General features: G+C 39.9%; 1 protein-coding gene across 4 annotated transcripts in view; it reads right to left on the minus strand.

The window, feature by feature from the left end:
- The window catches only part of zmat4a (zinc finger, matrin-type 4a), a 106,228-nt gene that overhangs the window by 37,235 nt on the left and 44,416 nt on the right, over positions 1 to 24,577 (minus strand). For all 4 annotated transcript variants that reach the window (XM_054772744.1, XM_054772743.1, XM_054772745.1 and 1 more), the window contains exon 4: positions 7,209 to 7,365. In XM_054772744.1, coding sequence (XP_054628719.1) covers positions 7,209 to 7,365 — 157 coding nt within the window. The remainder of the gene's footprint in view (positions 1 to 7,208; positions 7,366 to 24,577) is intronic.

A 24,577-nucleotide genomic window follows, 5' to 3' on the forward strand; every position in this document is an offset into this window, starting at 1 on the left:
CGGCGATGAATGACTTTTCTGGTAGGCTAATATTATTAGCCATATTATAAGCACTGTTTGGCACTGTTTGGAAAAAAGCATTTATTTAACCAAAAGTTAAGAAAATCTTTCTATGTAAAATATTTCTGTGTACTAAATAGCCTATGTTACGACGTGGTCACCTGCAGCTTATAGACAGGCGTGGCTTATGTATACATATATATATAATAATTTATAAATCTTATCCAAAATTATATACAAATCTTTTTTCTCTTTAAATTTGGTGGGTGCGGCTAATATACTGGTGCATCCAGAAATTTTATTTAGGCAAAAAACGTAAAATTTGCTGAAAGTCCAAAAATTAGTCCAAAAATATGCATATTTTTGGACTAATAATAGGCAGCATTCAATCACGAAACAGCACGATTTATCAATTGATATATTTTTGAAAAACCATGATAGAGTGAAGCCGCAAAATTTGAAGTGCGAAATGGAAAGTGATTACTGTATTTGGCTGATTTTACACAAAAAGTGTTCATTTGTGAAGTGCACCCGATGGCATCACAGGAAAAGAAGCACAATGTGCTCATTACACAGCATTATTTGCTTTTATCGGCATCAGTTGTAATGGTAGTAAACTGCTGGACAATATCCATATGTAAGTCATTCTCAAGCATCTCGAGTTATTTCATTTGAATACAAAATTCCATAATAGAATTTGTAGCAAACTCTCCTCAGTAGCATAGAATTATGATGCAATGTGATTAAATGTATTCCATTTAACTGATTGAAGCTCAAATCAGTAAATTGTCAAAAATGTTATGCAATCAACATCAAATAATTCCGAACATTTTTTACATAAAAAAAAATTTTCACATAAAAACATGTGACGTGTGGCGTGCAACTCTCCTTCAGACAAAAAGAACACTGCACTGAGAAATACTTCTTTTTAAAAGTGACTGATGCTAGCGCCATTAAATGCAGGCAAAGTGCGCTAATAGTGACGCGGCCTATAAAACACAAGTTTGGCTTTTAAAATGCAAGCCAGCCAGCAGTATGCAGCAGGCAGTGAGCTCTCGGGGCTTTAATGAGCCCTGATCAGCTGCAATGTAACAATGTCCATTGCCCCGGTAGTGCAGTCATGTGAAAAACAAGCTGTTATCACCATTAAATGCCTAAAGAGAAAAACCTAAATTCTACTTGACAAATGGAATAAAAGTGCTTGCTCTTCCTGTCTTCATGGATGGTTACATTGGTTAACCTGAAGGAGTTCTGTGCAGCAAAACATCACAATTATCTTAACAAGTTCAACTCACCCAAATCCTACTGATGTCTGATGGTCTTACAAGTCCAACGACTGTGAGCAAGGACTTCAAGTCACAGCAAATTATGAGATTTTTTTACTTCAAGTTGAGCCTGAAGTGAGTCAGAGCTGAGCCTCGGACAGTTTACATGACAAGCTATTATGTAGGATTTGAATCAAGGACTTTGGCAATAGACTGACCTCTTTGAGTAACTTGATGTAAGATGTCAGGGATGATTTAATATAGCCTGTGCAAAGGGGTCAGAAGTCAGTTAGCAACATTAAGCCCAAGGCTTGTTATGCACCGAATGCCTTGCTCAAAGGAAACTATGTACACTGAGTAATTTGTTGTCACTGTCATTCTAAGAACCAAAGCTTCCAGCTTAATAGTCATCTTACTATTTATATCCAAGCAGGCAACACACGAGGCCAGGTAATGGCTCTTGAAACTCTACACTGTAACATGGCAACAGATGAAAATATTTTTGCGTATTTTTGCCGTCGGGAACGTTGAGTAAATGTAATGATCACTACTTCAGTAATTACCCCAAGTAGGGATGCGTAACGAAGCGGTGCTGGATTTTGGTGCTAAATTAATACTTAATATTAATTTTGTGGCAATGCAGATAAACTGCAGCTAAATTGCAAAAAAAGGAGGTATAGAAAGGGACACACACATTTCTCCAACTCTGTCCACATCAGCAACACAACACGTCCTCGTTATCAACCAAAAGGTGCATTCACGAGCACTGGAATTCTAAACATCAACATTACAACACAAGCAGATCGTTACACTAACATCACTAACATCAATTAATACTGTATGTGAGTCCATTGAATGGCAGGTGATGTGTTTAATAAACTCGTACAGCCCAATCATGCATGTTGCTTCTGCGATGTCATCCGTCTTGTTCTTGGGACCTCGCCGCTGTGCAAGGGCAAAACTCAATAGTCCACAGCAACCATTTTGTACAAGGAAGTACAATTACCAGGAACTAAATGTTACTCCATATTTGGTGGAAAAAGGGTAATATGTCTGAATCAGTGCGATTTCAGTACCTTTCAAGGGACTGACCAGCTGCTTTCCCAAACAATAGCAGTGTGTTATGTTCCTTCAGATTACGGTCACAGCAACAGTTTAAGTCAAGACTTACTGTAATATTAACACCAGAAACCTCTGGTTACTTAGTGTTTCATCCTATTATCCCATCCTTACTTCCTTCCTATATCAATTGTTCGGGGAGCCAGAAAAAATAAGTACAGAGGGCCGAACTTCTCTTTTGTGTACAACCCATTCACTTTACACTTTTACTTCAGTAAATGGCTAAAAAAAATTCTAAAAGAATGAACCGATTTCATGTTACATTGCTTCAGTTCTTAAGCATCGTCATGGAATGAGTCAGTCACCATTTGAAAGCGGAGTGTCCAAAGTTTTGAACGGCTGCCACGGGGACGCTTAAACATTGAATAACAACAGCAATCAACTCAGTGGTCCAAGATATGCTGAGCCGCATCTGGGAGGAAACCTCTAATCACATTGACGTTGCCCATGCTGCAGGTGGCGGCCACGCTGAACACATGTAAGACAGGAAATAAAACTTGATTGTGAGTAGAACACGTTTTCTATTGCTTTTCCTTAATCAAATATTGTGCAAAGAAACCGTTTCATTCTTTTTGAATAACCCAGTATTTTCATATACAAAGTCAGAAAATCCCAAATTAAATGTTCCTGTGTTAATGCTTGCCAGGGATCCGCTATATGACAGGAGCTTTGCTGTTTTTAAGGACCTACAGCAAAAACACCAGTAAAATATCCTCTACATCAGTGGTTCTCAACTGGTTTGGCTGCAGGATTCATCACCACCCCTCAATGGCAAGTGTTGACCCAAATTGCGGAAATGTTTCAACTTCAACTTCTTAAAAATCGTATATTTAAAGGGACTGTTTTCAACAGGGCGCTAACTTTCAAATGTAAGCAGTCTTCATTGTCGGTGGAAGTCCTCCACTCAACACAACACGAGCTGAAGCGGTGAGTCACTGTCTCCTCTTTATGGCACGCTCCTCTCCAGCAGATATCTGCAGCTGTGTGTCGGACTGACGGCACATCAAGGCCACACTCGATGTCCTTCCCCTCCAAAGTCACCCATAAACATGGCGTTCACCTTGTGGTGCCATAGCAAATGAATAGCACAAAGAACATGAGGTGCATTCATGGCGAATTTTTTTTTTTTTTGCTCAGGGAAAGACCCACCAGTTGAGAATCACTGCGCTATTAGACAAGGGTGCGCTGCTGTTTTTAGGAATCTGCTGCAAAAATGTAAGTTTTGAACGGTATTGGGCCGGTCTTTTGTCACTCCCGGGCCACATGTTCTAAATGACATGAAAAAAACATTAAAATAATTACTGCAAAACTAAAGTAAAATGAAAAAAAATAGCAAGACTCCAGTAAAGTACAAAATGCATTAACCTTTTGCAGAATTCATTGTTACATCATTTGAAGAATGTCTGCAAAATCCCCTAAATATAAATGTTTGAATATGCGAAACATAAGCGCAGTCAAGCAGCAGGGGCCATTTAAAATGATGGGACTCACTTCACAGTTACTTTTTTCATTATTCTACTGCTGACGTGATGATAAATTAAGCCAACACATGACAGTTCCAAAAGTATGAGGGAAAATGCTATCGGAACATTTTTGGAATCCAATTCTCTGAATCACTTCACTTTAAATCAATATGGGAGAAACATTTCCCCAAGCTAAGCTGCAGATGTTAAAGGAAATGACATTTGTGGGAGCTGCTGTGCCTAGGGCCCAGAACAATTGGAAATGGGCCAGAATTGTGCCACACAGACAACAATATCACAAATACGCATGGGTGTTTGTATAAAAATACAAATAATGCAGAGACTTTCTGCCAGGTCTAGGGTGTAACATAAAACATCATTTAGATTTGCAAAGCATGACAACACCAGAAGTTGATTTAAAAAAACACACACACACACATATCAGCTTGTGTTTGTGTATATGGGTCAGTGAGCATACTGTCCTTCAGAATGCCTGTGTAAAAGGGCACAGTGGGCTTATCTTTTAGCTCACCGAAGCTGTGTACAGTGTTCAAGCAGAAGATAATACTTGTTAAAATGACATTAAAAGCATTCATTTTTACTGTCAGGCATTTCTTTTTCTCAATCAAATCATTCTGTGTTCCAAACGGCTGCTTACACTGGCAATTTCAGACTGAAATCTATATCACTGAATTTTAATGGTCACGGTGTACCCCAAAGGAAGGAGTAACCCATCTGTCCTGGGGAAATAAAAGCATCCAATATTTTTTATTGAGGCTTTTCCATGCCAACAGAGAGGCAGGGTTGTCTCATTAGTGTTTATTGAGGCATTAACAGCAGCACCTTCACGGCTGTTAGGGATGAACAAGGAGAAAAATGCTTGGCGAGGTTGTTTCAGAGTGAAACAACAGAGGTTCCCAAGGGAACGCATCACCAAAAAGATTGTGATGGTCTGCTGACGTTACTTATGTAAACATCAATAGCCTGAACCTCCCAGCACCCCGGATTTAACTTCATGACATTTTCTATTAATGGCATATCTGTTGCCGGTGCAATTTATGCTTTTTGTTATCGTTTTACAGGATTACAGAAGCTCAGCAGCTGAGAAACTGAAATAAGTCTGAGCAATGACGCTTGACGACTGTGATTAATGCATACCTTTTCTTTTATGAATCACGGGAAATGTGAGTACATAAATAAATTGCATTTGCATTCAAGCAAAAATATGTAACGGCTTCAGAATATTCAATGGTTACAGTAAACAGAACCCTGCTTTTTGCAAGGTTTTTGTTCCGGAATCACCAGCGAATGGCAGAAAACCGCAAGTAACTGATATGATGATGTAAATGTCTGGTCTTTGATGCTGATGTTGACTTTTCAAGACATGAAGATACCACACAGACATGTTCTGTTCGTTTTTGACAAATACATAGATTGCTTAGTCATCAGCAGGTTACTGTCAACTTATGACCCTTGATCTAAAAGTGAATTATATTTTGTAAATGGAATTCTATACTGGTTCTTTGGAGCAGGGTTGTTTTGTGTCTATCAGGGGTGGGGGAAATAATCAATTCTTAGATGCTGTAAGACGCTACCAGAATGGCTGAGCGTAAACTCCAACACGCACCCGCTGGAATTAAAGCGAGCGTCTGGAAGCACTTTGCCTTTCACGTAGTTGAAGGTAAAAATGAGCTGGACAAGAGCCAGACAATATGCAAGCTTTGTCATACAAGCTTAAAATATTTTGGGAACACAGCAAATATGAGAAACCACATAGCACGTTTCCACTCAAAGGAAGGAAGAAAAAAAGCCAGCTGAAGTTGCTGCCAATCAGAGAACCATCGAGCAGGTGATACCTAATTATCCACCCAACTCGGAAAAGGATAAGCAAATCATAAAGTCAATCGACCATATTCCATATTCGATTGTTGAGAAGCAGGGCTTTCATGCTTTGTTGCGCACTTTGGGACCCAGGTACAACATCCCATTGCAAGGTTATTGTGAATAAGAGCGGCCTAGTTTTTTTGGTTATTCATAATATACTGACCTCTGCAAGAATTATTCTTGTATGAGAGCCGCTGGTACAAAAATCTATATTGTATGAAATTGGGATGAAAGTTTGAATTCAGAAGTCTTTATTATTTATTTCTGAATAATGGCAGATTTTTTATGTTGGTCAGAATGCTGAAGTTTGTTCATTTTGTACACGCTGCTACTGGCGTACTTTACTTTTCCTGCTGGTTCTGTGCAATGGGAAATATGTTGGTAGATGTAACCTTCCAGTTATTAAAAGATAATGGAGTAAATTAATGTTTCATGTTTATTTTAATTGCAGCTCATTACAAATATGCTTTGTTTTAGTAGTACACAGTGAGTAAAAAGAAATTATAAATAGAATAAAAAATGGACAATGTATTGATCACAATAAAAGGTGCATCGAGATGCATCGATAATCGATTTATCATCGCGTCGTAGGTCTCCGAATCATAATAGCATCGAATGGTGAGGTGGCCACATATTCCCACCTCTAGTGTCTATGTGTCTAGTGTCTGACTACATAATGAAGTTAGTGCTGTGGAACTGAAAACACTGTATTTAGGACAGACAAATGACAAAAACAGCCAGTGGCAAGAACATTGTTTAAAAAAAAGGAGTGTAAAACTGAGGCCATTATTTGTTGGAGTGAAGGATCATCAGCGTCACCACTGTCTGCTCAACCTACATTAATTGATGACTGAATGGCTCATTATTTGGTTAATGACTACACATTCATCATGTTTTTTTCTTTTTATTTGTTAGCACAAGGTCATACAACTCTGAATCTGATGACGTTTGGCTTTTATAAAATAATACAAAACAATAATCATCAATCCATTTTCTATATATTATATATATGTTATTCGGGTCACGGGTATTTTAAACATAGGCTTTTCTCCGGGCAGTCAGGCTTCCTCCCATATACCAAAAACATGCATGTTAGATTGATCGGAGACTTTAAATTGTCCATACGTGTGGACGTGAGCATGAATGGTTGTTTGTTGACCTCTGGTCTTTGTCGATTTCTGATATAAAGACTCATTTGCGGGGCAACCATGTTATTTTACTGGCATGCTTTTATTTTGAAGACCTGACTTTACTGGCCACCGATCTGGATTTTTTTTTTTTTCATAAAAGTTAAAACACTGAAAAAATTGAACAATTAAAACGTAAGGGTCCAAGAAAGAAGGGCAAAATATGTGAGTTTCCCGTGGAAAATGGGAGGCTTGACGGATATTAGCATATTCTTTATTTTCTTCACTTCAATACATCCAACTCTGACAAATACATAATTTATATATAGCTTTCCAAAAAAGGACTGTACCTTTGGTTGTGATGCCAGGCTGCTCCCCCAGTAGCAGTTTTAGCCGCTTGGCATGGATTTTACCCTGGTAGTGTGACTGTGCAACCACTGCTGATGTGAAGGACATGTTACACAGTGTGCAACATTTATTCTTGTCCACGTCACCCTCATCATTCCCCTACAGAGATACAGCAACATTAGTCATGACAATACTGCAACAAATGATTCAAAATCTAAGTGACATTTTGAAGCCAATACAAGATCAAATAACCATACCATACATCATTTGCCATCTCTTGACTTGAGTGACTCATTGTATGTAAAAGCACAGATCCAATTCAACAAAAAGAGTCACACAGGTTGGGGTTGGCAGAGTAATGAAGAGAGTGGCGTAGCACCTGAGCCCCGAGAGCCATGCAGTGGAAATGTATTTCAAATGTTTGCAGTCACTGGTTCAACAACACCGGCAATGAATGGATGATGAATAATGTTTCTTTGTACTTCCGAAAAATGCATATTTTATACTTGCAGAACTTTAAAATCAAACTGTTCCAACTTATCTTTAATTGTCAGTTAAAACAGTAAGGTTACAACAAAGTCAGGTTCAGCATGCAAAGTGGGAGCCCCACAACAAACGGTTTGTGTTCACACTGTTAGCATAATGGCCACACAGTCAGGAGATCTGGAAGATCTGGGTTAGGTTAATTGGCAAGTCTAAATTCAAGTCTAAATTGTCCATACGTATGAATGTGAGTGTGTACTCTTAAATGAGTGCAGTTGTTTTGTTGGCTACTCCACCCATCTCTTAGTAGATAATTCATGTATTACATATTTGATAGAGGAATACATTTGTGTTTCTTGTGCATTGGTTTATGTTAATTTTGGAATGATTTAATTAATTTTTTGTGAAAGGGGTATTTTTTTAAATACATGAATTAATTTGCTGGTTATTATTTTGATTGATAACTTTCATGTTCTTATTTTATATTCTTATTTATTGCATTAAAACTACTATATACAGTATATATATATATGTATATATATTGTGTATGTTTTTTTGGCACTACTTTGTGCTCTATAGGTGATGTAATATCAATTACTACTGTGTTGGATCAATAAAGTTCTTATCTTAGCCATCTGAGAAGATGAAATACATTGTTTTGGCCTAACTGTTTCCCAAGTATATTAGTGCATGTGCGAATGTATAAACAAGTGGCATTAACTTCAATTTCTTTGTACAAAAGCCTTTTATGAAGTACAGTTCCTTGTATTCACTTTTGTTTGTTGCGTCGCCCCACTTTCGAACAAATTCAGCGTACTGGCTGGTCCGTGTTGATGAGCTCAACTTACTCGTTAGTTGTGAAGCCGACATAGTCCCACACGAGGGCTGTGGCATTTGGCTTTGCAATCATCTTTTCCCTCCTAAATTCTCCGACGTTACCTTGCAGTGCTCTTCACGAGGTTTCACTCTTCTGCTGTGTGTATGCTAGTGGTCCCGCCTCCCCCCCACCGAGACAAGGAGACTGTATAACTAACAAGAGGTCTCACTCTATTCTTGCCATTGTTTAATGGAGTAAATGCGCCCAGTGGCTGAATCCAATGCACAGAGTGGATTCTCTTCCTCTCTGTTTGGAGAATACATAAACAGACATACATGCACATGGCAATAAATCAATGCCGGCTAAACTATCAAGTTCATTTTCATTTTTGTGTGATGAATTAATTTATCGTCGTCCCAGGTCCAGACTGTTTTTTTTCTGAACGATAAATCTCATCACGTTTCAATCTTGTGATTAAAACCCTGCTAATTGGACAATAAAATCCAGAGAAATGCCATATGCAGAGGCTGAGCAGTACTCTCATCATCCGGAATTGGCCGGAGCGTACGTGAGCTGGAAGGTGCGTGTCACTGCCATTTTTATGGTCTGCTGAATTAATGAAAGAATTTGACTGCGAAGATGGAGGATTATATTGCATACCCAAGTTCACCAGGAGGTCATCAGACTTTTACAACAAAGTATCTGAAGTTTTCCTGGAGAAGGATAGGATGCATGTACTTCATATACGTACAGATAAAAGATAAGAACACAAATGTTTTTAGTTCATAAAATAAAAAAAATAATAATTATTGAGACTAAGAATTGTTTTTTTTTAAACCAAAGTTAATTATTCTTGTTTTTTTCTTGTTATCTTCTTAATGACCAACCAGTGTTAGCATAAAAAACTCCAAAGGAGTCAGTGCCTCACCAGCCATGAACTACACTGCACGTCATTGGTATTGACGATTCTTGGCTTACATTTTTTTGATGATTTTCACTCAGCTTTCTGTTGTGTGTTGGATGTTCAATGTTGGATGTGTTGGATGTTGAAAGCAGTCCAGACCTTTTGGTCTGGACTGCTTTCAAACTTGACAAACCGTACCGGCAGAGAAAATGGACTTTAACCTGTTTTAACCGGACCATAAATGACAAGTGTGAAGGCACCCTAAAAATAAATTCCTTGTTCTGCCCCTTTGTCTGGAACTTCAACTAAATGTATTGGATCATCCTGGGTCATCCTGGTCACTGGGTCATCCTGGACCCATGCATTTGTGTGTAAAATCAAGTGAGTTTTGCACTTGGCAACTCTACAAACAAAAATCACAAAGGTATGACGGGCTTGAAAGACTTTCCACAGTCTCTTTCTACAATCCACAGCAGGGTTATCCAAACCAAATTTGACCGAGGGCTGCATACAGCAAAATCAAAGGAACCGCACATCAGCAAGCACTTGGTGACAGAGGCAAGGTAAAACTCCCTTTATAAGAAACCTTGAACACCACCCAGATCCCATGGAGCAGCCTTCTCTCTCGACCGGTTGGGTTCAGATAGACAAAGCGGAAGGGACAGACAAATAGAGACGTCAAGCGACCCTGGGACAACAGTAATGGTTCCATGAGTACTAATCATCAACTCCTTACCTTCCTAGAACACACAGATGACATCCATATGATATCTGTATCTTTAATCATATGGAAGAGCCGCCTTAATCTTAGTTCCTGTTAGGATACATGTAGTGATAGTAGAGCCAATCAGGATGACTGAATTTCTCCATGGGCCTCCGTCTGTGCAAGTAGCATCAAGTCAATGTCATCAGAGACAGCTAACCCACCATGCAGTAAATATGGATGCTCGTGTTTTAAGTGCAAAGTTTGGGGAGAGAAAAGATCAGCAATACAACAGAACCAAGGGAGTCTTTCTCATGCTCTTGTACTCATGTTTCCGCCTGGCGTGGATAGAAATACTGAGCAGTCGTCAATATATTATACTGTATACTGAAATACATTATCGTTGTGAACTGCAAAAAATAAACCCCCACACACATTCTTTCTGCACTTAAAATCAAATATTCTTTTTACCCTGCTTAAACTGTAATTTGAAAAATTTGAAATTTGAAATTTGGAAAAAGGTTGACTTACTTAAAATACTCAAACACTATCAATTATCCTGCAGGTGCCTCTCTAATATCCAGTTTTAGTCTCCAAAGGAACACACACATTAAATGGTAAATGGCCCTTCATAGCGCATTTCCACCTCCAAGGCACTCAAACACTGTTAGCACATTTACATACTGATGAGCATCAGGAGCAACTGGGGGTTGAGTACCTTGACCAAAGACAGTTTGACATGATCACCGCAGGATGGAGGATCGACCCGCAAATTTCAGGTTGTGAGACGACCACTCTACCACCTACGCCATGCGTATGCATTACTCTCAGTGAGGGCACAGTAATTACAATATTTACAATTTTCCATATTGGGAATTCATAAGAATATCGGACAGCAATATTAACAAATCAGATAAATATTATCTACTTTTTTATACTGATATACTGTTTTCTGACGCAACACCCTCATTGACTCCCAAGCGGTTAATTCATTGTGTGTGGACGCTCTAATACACTGTAAACAATTAAGCATACTTAAGACGTGTTAAAATATAATGATCAAAAAGTATTCATTGCAGATTACCTCATATACTATAATACATTTGAGTCTACAATATTAGACAGTGTAAACCAAATATGATTCTTTAACATTTATTTACCATTAAAGCAGCATGCAGTCCTCAAGAAAAATACATCTCTAGACATGAAATAACACACCTATAGTCACCTTTACACTAATATTACTCAATATAGTAGAAATAAGACCTGTGCTTGTGTATGTTACGATAAATGTGTTCCCTAGGGGAGCTGAAAGAGAGGTGGATATGAAGTAAGGTCGGGGTTCAGAGTTTCAGGTGTATATACTCCTGATCAAAATCTTAAGACAATGTGCAAAAGCAAGAAGGGGGAGTAATTTACTGAAAACAACAATTAAACTGAAATAGGCTGTTTATCAGCTGATCCAAAGTTTAAGACCACAGGCTATAAAAGCCAAAATTTGCTCAAAATTGTCATTTTCTGTCAGGCATTCACACTGTCATGCCCTCCTGATGGCTAAAGCTAAGAAGCGTTCTCTTTTTGAACGTGGTTGGATTGTCCAGCTGCATAAGCAAGGCCTCTCGCAGCGTGCCATCGCTGCTGAGGTTGGGAGCAGTAAGATAGTAATTAACACATTTTTGAAAGATCCTGAGAATTATGGAACAAAAAAGTTAAGTGGTAGACCCAAAAAAATCACACCTGCGCTGAGCCGCAGGATTCAATTGGCTGTCCATCAAGACACAGGGCGGTCTTCGACCCAAATTAAGGCCCTTAATGGTGCTGACTGCAGCACAATAACCATCAGACGGCATCTGCGGGAAAAGGGTTTAAAAAAACAAAAAACAAATTCAAAGACCTCATCTGCTTCAACACCACAAAACTGCCCGTTTAGACTTTGCCAGGGAGCATCAAACATGGGACATTGAAAGGTGGAAAAAAGTTACTGCTTACGTGCAGATGTTGCAGCGGGCATCCCTCATGACTGAGGGCCCTCGTCTGTGTGGTAACAGCTGGGTTTTTCAACAGGACAACGCTGCAGTTCACAATGCTCGCTTGACCAAGGACTTCTTCAGGGAGAATAACATCACTCTTTTGGACCATCCTGCATGTTCCCCTCATTTAAATCCCATAGAGAACATTTGGGGATGGATGGCAAGGGAAGTTTATAAAAATGGCCATCAGTTCCAGACAGTTGATGCCCTTCGTGAAGCCATCTTCACCACTTGGAGCAATGTTCCCACTAGCGTCCTGGAAACACTCACATCAAGCATGCCCAAACCCATTTTTGAAGTGATTAACAAGAACGGTGGAGCTACTCATTACTGAGTCCTACTGAGAACATTTTTTGTTCTGGTTTGGAGAGTTTTTTGTTAGTTTTTGAGCGGTGGTCTTAAACTTTTGATCAGCTGATAAACAGCCTATTTCAGTTTAATTGTTGTTTTCAAAAAAATACTTTTTCAAAGTGCTTTTTGTCTCACTCCCCCTTCTTGCTTTTGCATATTGTAGCTCTCCTTAAAACCTCATTAAGATCCAAATGTGCAAAATGCAAATTCTAGCAATTTTTCAACTGGTCCTAAGATTGTGATCAGGAGTGTATATATATAATTTTTGTTCATTATTTCTGTTAATTTTATTTCTGCAATGAGCCATGTTCCACAGATGGCCCCTGCACCACACTTTGGCCCCCATGTGTGTTTTGCCAGGAAGGCGAGTGTTTCCAAACTCTGCCTTCTTGGCGATGTTGCTCAGGGGCTGGGTTGCATTTTGGAGTGTTTTCTTTTTTACAGCTTTCAGACATGCATTGCACACTGTTACAGAGGTGGAGCTCACGCCCATAATAACAACGTCGCTATAGCTTGGTTAGTATGGACGTCACATTATATGTAGATGGAGCGTTGTTGGCACTTTTTGGAGTTTTTTTCAGAAGGCTTTAAAGGCGGAATAAGTCTTACGTGAAGTAATGAGCTGTCCCTTTTTAATCTGTTTTTATATTTTTACAACACACAGAAAAAAGAGAAAGACGTATGTGTTCATGTCTCACATTAGGATTGTGGATGATGGGCAAAATTCCCCAAAAAGTGTAATTTTCCTTTAAGGCATTCAGAAGACGCATTCAAAGAGGTTGATGATATGTAGTATTCTACACTGGTCACTAGGTGTCAGTAATTTTTTACTGTAATTTTTGGTGAGACACACAGGCACCAGATTTGATCGCCGGAAGACCAGACTTTTATTGCAGGTTTGAATGATCTCACAACAGGCACAATAATCCCTAACATGGGCTACTGTTGCGGCCGTAACTCACTCTAAATTAAAACTCTGAACCCCCAATGTCACTTTGCCCCCCCCCCCCTCAACTCCCCGAGCACCGGAACACTTTTACAGCAACACGCTAGTCTTGTTTATGTCTTAAATGTCTTATTTTCTGTCTACTTTCCGTGTAATACGAGTGTAAAGGTGACTATAGTGGTGCTGTTGCATGTCTAGAAGGCTCTAATAATGTTAAAAAAACATATTTAAAAGATCATAAACAGGTTTTCTATGCTCCCGCCACAAAAATATTCTATGTATAAATAAGGAATCCTACTTCATGGAAATTCACTTATCACGGTTCAGGGATTCCAGACTCAACCGTGATAAGTGAATTTTAAAACAAGGGATTACTGTATTGTGAGGTAATAGCTTTTAAAATACTTTACAGACACATTTACTGGTACAAAAATAGTGTTGTTTCATGCGTGTATTAAAGTGTACTGCATACTGCCTGAGCTAACAGCTTCTCTGTATACCACATAGGCACGTGTATTTGCAAATAGCAATAATTAGCCCTTCAGTAGACTGATGTCTGATAGCCAGTGTTTCCACACCATTAGGTACCCAGCACTATCAGGAGGGGGTCAAATGACCCTACACTAATGAGGCTGGTAACTTAACTAATTATTATTTTAATGATAGAAATTGTAAAAAAAAAAGAAAAGCACTGGATTTCCATTTGTGTGCCCGGCTTTCAGAAGTGTTTGACTCACAGTTAAGTTTCTTTGGTAAAACTTTCAAAAGGGACTCTGGAGTAAATGTATGGGTCTTTTTTCCCCTCTGGCTTGCAGTCTACCCAACACCCCACTTTATTAGAACTTAAGAGTAAGGCCAACCCTCGTAAACCAAATGCTAACATTACATTATCTCTCCTCCACCAAACTTTATAGTTTCAACCAGGCTGGTAATTGTAGGTGAAATAAGTGAACGTGCACTGCACCTCTTCCTCATGTATTCCTTATACATTCTTGGTCCTTGAGCGAGGCACCTAACTCTGCGTGATCCGTGGATGCTGGAAAGCTCTTTTCACTGCTCCAGTGTATCACTGATGCGCTTAATGGGCTCACAACTATGTTGGTTTACATGCCAAAACAAAAAAAAAAACATTATATAACGTTATATAGAAGGTCAAATCTTATTTAATCAAATGTCAGTTGTGCCCTAATGTACCACATACCGTGCAGTGTGAGAATATACGTAATGTGTATGTCTTTTCCAACAATTTACATAGATTTTTTTATAATAGATGTAAAGAAATGATCTCTATAAATGTTGAGGTAATATCCACTTCAGGATCATTTAGTACAGTTTAGTAGAAAAAAGGTGTGGCTAAATTTGGAATAATAAGCATAATAATATGTATTATGCTGGACAAAAAAAAGAATGAGATGAAAAAAAAAAAAAACTCTGAATTAAGCAAGTGACACCTTACAAAAACCTCACCAAAACCAACGATGTGAAGTGTAGTACAACAAACACATACACACACACACACCATTACAAGTTAGTGTACGTCCCAGTTAGCAAGTTTTTCGGTTAATGTCGCAAATTTAGCGTACAATACAGCGTGCAACTTCTTGTTAATACACTGCGTGAGTCCTCCCGTCTTCCTAATGTATTTTTATCACAAAATGTCCTTGTTAGCAACTTACTAACACACAGAAACAAGAACCGGAAGTTATCTCGGTCGCTCGTCTATGATGTCATCACCGGTTGGCTATGTGGTTCTTTGTTCACTAACACAATTACGCCACAAGTCTCAAAAATTTTAGCACATAACATGTTTTTATAGTTTTACAATGATAGCTTTTCCTGCATGAAGCAATTCTAAATGCACCTAAATGATGAATGAAAGGGATAAATGTACATGTAAGGTTGCTTTTACCTTCATTGAAGACGTGAGACAAAGACACCATGTGGCAGCAAGATCAACACGGACAGTACCTTTGTGCTTTGATATGAGTTATTTCTTGAGTTCAATAGTGTTTCTCACCTTCTTCATAAAAATGCTGGCACTTGCAACTTTCTTTGGTTCCATTTTGGGTTATATTGTAGCCGTGATCCAAAAAAAAGGAGAGATTTGAGGCGAGAAACACTACTGAATAAAAAAACAACTCATGGCAAAACACGAAGGTGGTGTCCATGTTGATTTCGCTTCCACATTGTGTCTTTGTCAATAATCACATCTTCAGTGAAGATAAAAGTAAGCTTACATGTCCATTTATCCCCGTTTATTCATCATTTATACGTATCTATGTGCATTTGTAATTGTTTTCTGCATGTAAAATTATAATTGTGAAACTATATAAAATGTGTTTTGGCTTTCTGGAACAGATTCATTGGATTGCCATTATTTCTTATGGAAAAAAAATTGATTCGGTTAGAGAACATTTTTGTTATAGTCTGACCTTCTGGAATGGATTAATGACGCTAACCAAGTTTCTATTGCACATGACATCTCAGGAGGAAGCCTATTTTAACTCCTCTTTGCAGGTTTTCTCCTGATCCTGAAGGTTTCGAGGCTGTTGCTTGGCAACTCGCCTTTCCAGCTCCCTTCATTTTTTATCAGATTAACATTTAGGCCACTCAAGGATCATAATGTGCCTCTACTTGAGCCACTCCTTTGTTGCCTTTGTTGTGGATCGATTGACTATATCTTGTATTTGTTCCATTTCCAAATCATTTGTGTGCTTCATGAGCACATAACCAGTGGGGGGCAGAATTCTTGTTGAATTATTGGGCATAAAATACTATTACTAATACTAATTAATTTAACTCAATTAAATACAAATACATTTATAACCTTTAATTTAAAGGTTTTGTTTGGAAAATGCCATCTGCCTCTGTTAAAATAAACCTGCCATAAAATTTAAATCAAATAATTATTTCCCCTATTGTACAAACACCTCCTCCTCCACAATGTGTGGTAACACAGACATGCTGCTGCACTGTGACTTTCTGACACACACAGACACACACACACATACACACACACACACTCTGCCCCTCCTTCTGTCCTTGTCACTGTCCTTTATTAGCGCTTAGCACAATGCATACTGTACCACTCCAGTGACAAAACAGCCAGTGCAGCATAAGAGCATCTATTATTCCATCTGAGAAATCATTAAAAATAATGACATTTTACAATAGACAAGGCATCACATTCATTCCAGCAATACAATGACGGGGAAAGACTAGCAATTGCAGGGAAGTTTGGGGGTGATGGGAAATGTAAATGACAAATGACAGGTATTTGAAAGCTTTCACAGCTCTGACATTATTGTAATGTGGATTGGTTCCCTCCATGCATTTATGTGTCTCTCTCAGATTGTGTCACAAAGTCTCTGAAAGGCATTTCATGAAGATGATTGTGTGTGTGTGAGAGTGTGTGTAACAGAGAGCTTTTGTGAAGTTGCAGGGGAGGTCCCTCATTCCAATGCCTTTGAAGCATAATAAAACAATCTTTTTTTGGGGTGTAAGGTGTAAGTTTCCTTTGCTGTCAGTGCTGTGCTTAGCTTGGTCACCTGCTTGTGTTTATGGTACGATATGTGAAATGAGAGGTTTTACCTAACTGGGCTGCTTTTATTGCATCGATACGAGGGACGAGTGAGTACACCGCTATCGGTATCTGTATCTGTATCTATTCACCCATCAAAATGATCTGTATCCGTATCTGTACTGGCATTGGGTGGGGCATAGGCCAGATATGGGCGTGGTTTAACTGGAAATGGGTGGGGCTTAAATCAGTACATTATTTTAAGGCTGAAATTGACATGGATTGATCAGAGGTTTCTATATTTATTGTTTATTATTCAGCTATATGTAAGCTATATGTTTATTATTCAGCTATATGTAACTGTGAACTGTGTGATCTGTAAGACTTTATTATTTCATTATTTTTAATGATCTGTGTTAAGTTGGTGATTCATGCAAACATCCAATGATGGCAAACAGGGAAATAATCTGTCAGCCTTGTTCACTGTAGTTTTCTGAAAAGCACCGCGTTCAGTACTACAAGCAGAGTTTTCCAACTGACTTTAATATCAGCCAAATTACAAGCAAGCAGACAGGAGAAGAAAAAAAACATCAGCAATGACCGACGCAACGTGAGCCGTTTACAGCTCTGGATTGTCAAATACACCGCATACGTAACGAAACAAGTCTACCAACTAACTTTAAATATCATACAAACCCAAACGTGAGCTGGAGTTGAGCCAAGCAAGCAGAAAGTCACCGTCTGTGTTGTGCCCTGGCTGTTGCGAGTCTGTCGAGGGAGCTGAGGTCGCTATGTGTGACTGGCCAATCACAGAGCGTGAAAAGTGAATACATTCGGAGTTACCCAATGAGGATTCTCCTTCGTCACGATTACGGATAATGACGAGCTGTACTCATTTCATGCTCATACTCAGCAAAAATGCATTATTCGTAACGGATACTCGTCTAAATCCGGCTCATCCCTAATCGATACATTCAGGATCATCATGGGAGCAACACTGTCTTACTCGTGCTGAAGTCAACAAGCTGCAATGCTCGTTGAGGTGACAGCTTTGGTCTATGTAGTCTGTGTGGACTGGGTGAATCCTGACCTGCCTTCATGCATGGCAAATAACTTGTCTTTTTGTGGCGGTCAGGAAACACTCTACTCATGTATATCTCCCTTGCGGCACACGTACAAGAAGTGGGACAGCGGACTACAAGGATATCCCTGCAAAGAAAGGATAAAAAGACTTGCCTGTGAGCAGTAGACAGGGTAGTCTATTTCTGTGCATGCAAGGCTTCAAAAGTGTGTGAGTGTGCGGCCACTACTTCCTGCACACACTCACAGACACACAGACACACACACAAACTACAACATTCACAGTCACATCATTCCAGTTATCGGAGGGCTTGAATGTCTTCATTTAAACTAAAGTTAAAGGGCACCTATTATGATTTTCCTCTTTTCTGACCTATAAATGTTGTTACAATGTTGTATTCTTGTGTTAAACAATGCCAATGCATCAGATGATGAGTTTTGCACATTTGGAAGTGAGACTTGAAAGCAGTTTTGGACGGCTCTGCATGCTGTGTTTTACAGAGTTTGCTTTTTTTAACACCGAGTTCCATTGATGTCAATGCAACCCGGACTTTCTTATATCGGCATGCAAACGCAAACGTTGCTCTGCATCGCTCTCTTTACTACGGGTGTAACAATACACACAATTCAGGGTCCGGTTCGGTTCGATAAGTTTGTGTTATGGTTCGGTACTTTTTCGATACAAAAAATATTTAAAAAAATGTTTTTATTTGAATTTTATTGAAATTGCCAACATTTTGTACATTTTTTAAATTTGTCAACATTTTCAACATGGTATGAATGTAGGAGGCGGAGCTTAGTGGCTCTGTGCTTGACAATGCAACCTAAGCCAGAGTAGTCAATCGCAGATACATTGAGCTTTCAGCACAGAGCACCGTCAGAAGTTGATCAAATAAGTACGAAACTGTGTATTGTTCGATACAGGGGTCACAGTTCGGTACACACGTGTATTGAACGGTTCGATACAGATACATGTATTGTTGCACCTCTACTGTTTACCGTGTTAGCATGTATGGCACCCAGGAAATGTTTGTTTGGGTGTGCCTAAAGAGGCAAGCATCAGGCAGAAGTGGTTGGAGTTGCTGATTCCCGGCCAGCAAGAGAAAAATATGCTTATCTGTCAACTGCATTTCACCACGGGACTGTTTTGTGAACATGGGACAACATGAACTAACAACTGGACTATACGCCAAACTGTTGCTGAAGTCCGATGCCTTTCCAACATTACTTGGTCGTGTTAAAGAGTCAGAACATCAAGCTGTAAGTAACAAAAAGATTTCTGTGCGGGTTATCGTGTGTAGGAGTCCAGAACTCAATACAAAACGCCTGAAAATTAGTATAATAAGTCCCCTTTAAGTTAATTATAATAACAAGAACAAGAACAAGAACAATTACAATAATAATAATAACAATAACAATAATAATAATACTGTGTGAATGCTTTTTTAGCATTTGAGCATGATGAACCACACATGAAGCTCTGAGAAAGATAGAAGCACTAAGGAAAGTGGCAATAATTAGTGAGCAAAAGTACGGTTTCATGCCGAGAAAGAGCACCACAGATGCAACGTTCGTGCTGAAAGTCCTGATAGATACAGTCAGTTACATTGTGTCTTTGTGGATGAAATACTTTTGTATGATATTTATATTTTTTCCAATTCTTTTCAAGATCACGTGCTGTCCAATCCAGCTAAGATTTGAGCTGTGGCTTTCCTCATTGCCTTAATCCTGCCAGTATGTACAGTACAGTACAGTACAGTACAGTACAGTACAGTACAGTACAGTACAGTACAGTATAAGTACAGTATGATGCTGGCCGTCGTTTTGGCTCTGCGGGAGTGGAGGCATTGGCTGGAAGGTTCTCCCCATTTCTTTATCCTTTGGGTCGACCACTTGTGCTCAGCCACGGGCACAGTGGGAATTGTTCCTGGCCAAATTCAACTCACCCTTACCTAACGACCAGGCTCCCAGAATGCTAGACCTGGTGAATTATCTAGGCCAGGGGTCACCAACGTGGAGCCCGTGGGCACCAGGTAGCCCCCCACGACCACATGAGGTGCCCGCAAGCCTGCTTTTCATTCAGGTTTTCAGTTAATAATGAAAAAACAGTAGAAAGAAATGCATTCTGAAATACAAAATGTGAGTTGTGGACACCAGCATTTTGTTAATGTTCTGGTAAAACAAGCATATTCGCTTTGTTTGGGTTTAAAATAAGCTCTGAAAATAAATGTAACAAAAATGAGTAGCTCTTGGCCATTTTCATTTTGTAAAAATAGCTCTCACAAGGAAAAACGTTGGTGACCCCTGATCAAGGCAGTTCTCACAGTTCTCACCTGCATATGAAGATCCAATATTTGGCCCGAAAAATCAGCGCTAGAAAACAGAGCGACGGACACAATTAACTAACCAAGTTTACTGTCCTCCAGGTCTCTTCTAAGTCATCCCTGATATCTGGACGGACGTTCTCCAGTGAGCCCATGCAGCTGAGCCGCCCGGGGTTCAACCGCTTACGCTGTGTTCCTTCTGTGAGAGTGTTTTTTGTCATGGCCTGCCAGAAACAAATCCTTTCATTGTCTTTTTGTGGTCTGATTCAACCGCTGGCCATTCCCTCCACCCTTGGTTCCAAGTTTCTCTAGATTTTGTCACCAGTTGCTTCCCTAAGGGGGTAACACATTCTCACCATCGACCGCTTCTTCAAGTTGACATTCCCCTACCCAGCCTCCATCCGCCCTCGAGACTGCGGACCTTCTGGTATCCTACATCTTCCTGTTGCATGGCATCACTTCCAACGTTGTCTCCAAATGTGTTTTTTCAGTTGCGTTGCGTTGTCTTGCGTTGTCTAAAAGACCCTTTTCCAGCTGTGTGGGCCACTTCCAGCTTTACTTCTGGAACTGTCAAAGAATGATTCACGAGATGTATTCCATTGTAACCTTCATGTTCAAATAAACTAAACCAAACCAAACCAAACCAATACTTCAGGGTACCATCTCGAGTCTCATGGCCTGACGGTGTGGGCCAAAAAGGACGTGGAGGCAGTCTCAAACTCCCTGACTACCTAAGAAATTATGAGTGCAGTTAATCATCTTCTTCGTCTGAAACTCATCAAAGACTAGCTGGCTTACACAGTCAAGGCCATCTTGGACATGACGGGAAGGGGCGGGCGTTTACAGTTCCTGGTCTTACAGTTCCTGATTTATCGTCCTGAGGACATTTGTGGGTGTCTTATTCTTGATGATTTCATCCTTAAGGACTTTTATGAAAGTTCCCCAACAAGCCAGCTGGGTCATCTGGGGATGTCTGTTACTGTTACTCCTCTTTGCTCATCAGCTCTGTTTTCATTACAGTGCATTCTGCCTGTTTTTTTGTTCAGCCAATGACTACTACCTATGCAGTTTATTACATTGAATGGTTACATTCAATGGTTCGGCTGACTGCCAGTTTCTTATTGAAAATTACACCATTGCACAAGAAAATTAGAGGATATGCATAAAATGCATAAAATGTGCGGAATGTGTGGAATACATACCCTTGATATTCCCAAGAAATGTATGTAAAATATTGCAACATAAACATGGAATGGTAGTAATTCAAATGTGAGTGTGTCAAGTGTGCAATCTGTTTGAAAGTGCTCAAGGAAAGGTTAGGGCAATGAAGCATAAGACTGTAGTCACTTCTTGTTCTGTCAAGGCAGTGTGGAGCACCTGTGCCATCTCCAGTAAGACCGCTCCATCTCCCTACCAGGATGCACCGGCAATGCTGGAGGCTTGATTTAATGCAAAGGGGCATATGAATAAACTGAAAGGCAAACACTGAACCAACCAACCTCATCGTTCTGCACAGATGACCATTTGCAATACATATGCTTATTTTTGCTTGATGAAGTACTACAACATGCATTGATTAACAATATGAGACAATGGGAAAAAATGCCCTTTTACTTTCAAGAAATAATGACTTTACAGGTGGATAATAAATTAGTTCCTCTGGGTTTATTGGATAAAAGTGCTAAAAATTTGCTTGAAAGACTCAAAAGGACACACAGATTGCTGACTGAAGATTGGAAATAGACATTGAACAAAAAACAATGTCCACGTTCCAATTTGTATTTCCTTTATCCCAACGTTACTGTTCATACAGAAATGACACCCTGTCAAACCAGTTACTGTTGGCTGTCCTCCAGATTACTATTGCAACAACATCAGGTTGGGTAAAACTAACCCAGTCTCACGATGCTTTAAGCCAGGACTATTCTATGCAAAAAACTATATGCAAAAAACACAAGTCAAAGTTCCTCATGTGACAGGACAGCTATGTTGTTTTAAAGAACCTTATGCAAAAATACGAGTTAAAGATCCTCTGTATGACAGGAACGCTGCGGTACCTTCAGGACTTACTGCAACAAGGCCGGTCAAAGATCCTCTACATGACCGTGCTCTGGTGTTTTTAGGAATCTGCTGCAAAAACTGAACTTGTGGGCTGGTCTGATATCATTCCCAGGTCGCGTTCCCTATTACAGGGTGAAAAATCCAACACTTGGTGATTCCAATGATAGTAAGACGATCCTGGTGTGTAACAAAAGATGAATTAAACCATCTAAATGCATAAACAGTGTAGAAGAGACTATAGGACTGTTATTTCATGTCAAGAGGGCTTAAAAAACTTATTTAGAAGACCGTGCAAAAGTCTTCTCAATAAGAAGACCTATTTAAAACTTCTAAAACTAAAATAAATAAGGAATCCTACGTCGTGAAAATTCTCTTACCACGTTTGGATCTGGAACCAATTAACTGCGAGCAACAAGGGATTACAGTGTTCATTTGGTATTTACTTTTTTTGTAGCAGTTGTAATAGTTAGTAATAGTAATAGTTAATAGTTAAGCAGCGGCATGGTGTAGTGGTATTAACATGTCTGCATCGCATGTCATCTCTGTGCGGAGTTTGCATGTTCTCCTCGTGCTTGTGTGGGTTTTTTTCTGGGTACTTTATCTTCCTCCCATGTTTGTCTATATGTGCCTGCCAATTGACTGGCGAAAACCGATGGAAAAAATGCAACACCAATCGCAGGACGCAAGAGTGAGCACCACCAAACTAAATTCAATTCTGTGGAACCTCCCAAGTTGAGTAAAATGACCAAATTCAAATACTGTATGTATTCCACTCAGGGTTTCACCAAAACAGCAAAATCGTGTAACCACTCAAGTTGACCAAAATCACCACACAGACTGGATGAGAGCAGGTCATCACAGCAACTAGAATGACCGGCAGCGTGTACAGTTGTCACATGTAATCAACTCAAACAGGTCCAGACGCTGGGCCATGCCAGGATGTACACACTGTTTCCATCTCTGGAGGCAGTGCGGCTGTGCATATTTTTAGACAGTGCCACCTTATATGCACAGCCTGGTCACATCACATCTGTGTCGTCTTACAGGGGAGGCCTCCCCCTCCCATCCAGAAATGTGCCTTTTTAACAAGGCCCAGATTGAGACTGGATACAAAACACAAAGAATGACATGTACGGTAGATTTTGGTGGGAGTTACATTCCACACCTACCAGCAAATGACAAAAATCCGCAAATAATTGATACACCCGTAAAAATGTCTATTTTTAATACATAGCGGAGCCCTAAATAACCTTGCCTTGCCCTGTTACCCCACCAAACCCTCCTGGTAGTTTGATGGTCATGTTCTTCGATTTCGGATCACATTTGGAACATTTGTAACTCACGAGTTAAATGCTAAATGCACAATCCAGGTTGAAGGCCTAAATATGCCTCACACAGTTATTAAACATATTGAAAGTAGAAGAAGTATAGGTACTAGGGGTGTCACAAGCTACCACAGTCTGGTAAAGGATCTGTAGCAGCTTCTTGCATACATTGAAGGACGTCAGCCTTCTGAGGAAGCACAGACGGCTCTGCCCTTTCCCGCACAGAGCATCTATGTTGGCAGTCCAGTCCAGTTTATCATCCAGATGCATTCCCAGGCATTTTTCGGTGTGAGCCACCTCCACACGGTCACCTTTAAAGAGAACAGGTTCTGGGTGTGTCCTGTTTCTCCTAAAGTCCACAACTATTTCCCTGATCTTGGTGGTGTTGAGCTGCAGGTGGTTTGTGTCGCACCAGTTGACGAGGTCCTGGAACAGTTGTTTGTACTCATCCCGCTGTCCATTCCTGATACAACCCAAGCTTCTGTACATGGCAGAGCTTAGAGTTGCACTGAAAGTCGGTCGTGTATACGGTGAACTGAACAGGAGAGAGCACAGTTCCCTGTGGTGCTCCCGTCCTGCTGGTCACAGTGTCGGACCTGCAGTTCCGCAGTCGCACATACTGGGGCCTGCCAGTTAGGTAGTCTGTGATCCATGCCACCAGGTGTGATCCTATTCTCATCCGTGTCAGTATGTTCCTGAGGAGCCGAGGTTGGATGGTGTTAAAGGCGCTGGAGAATGTATGTAATCCTCACAGCACCACTGCCTCTGTCCAGGTGAGTGAGACATCAGTGGAGCAAGAAGATGATGGCGTCCTCAATTCCCACTTT

This window comes from Dunckerocampus dactyliophorus, chromosome 4 (assembly GCF_027744805.1).
Source record: "Dunckerocampus dactyliophorus isolate RoL2022-P2 chromosome 4, RoL_Ddac_1.1, whole genome shotgun sequence".
NCBI classification, from domain to species: domain Eukaryota; kingdom Metazoa; phylum Chordata; class Actinopteri; order Syngnathiformes; family Syngnathidae; genus Dunckerocampus; species Dunckerocampus dactyliophorus.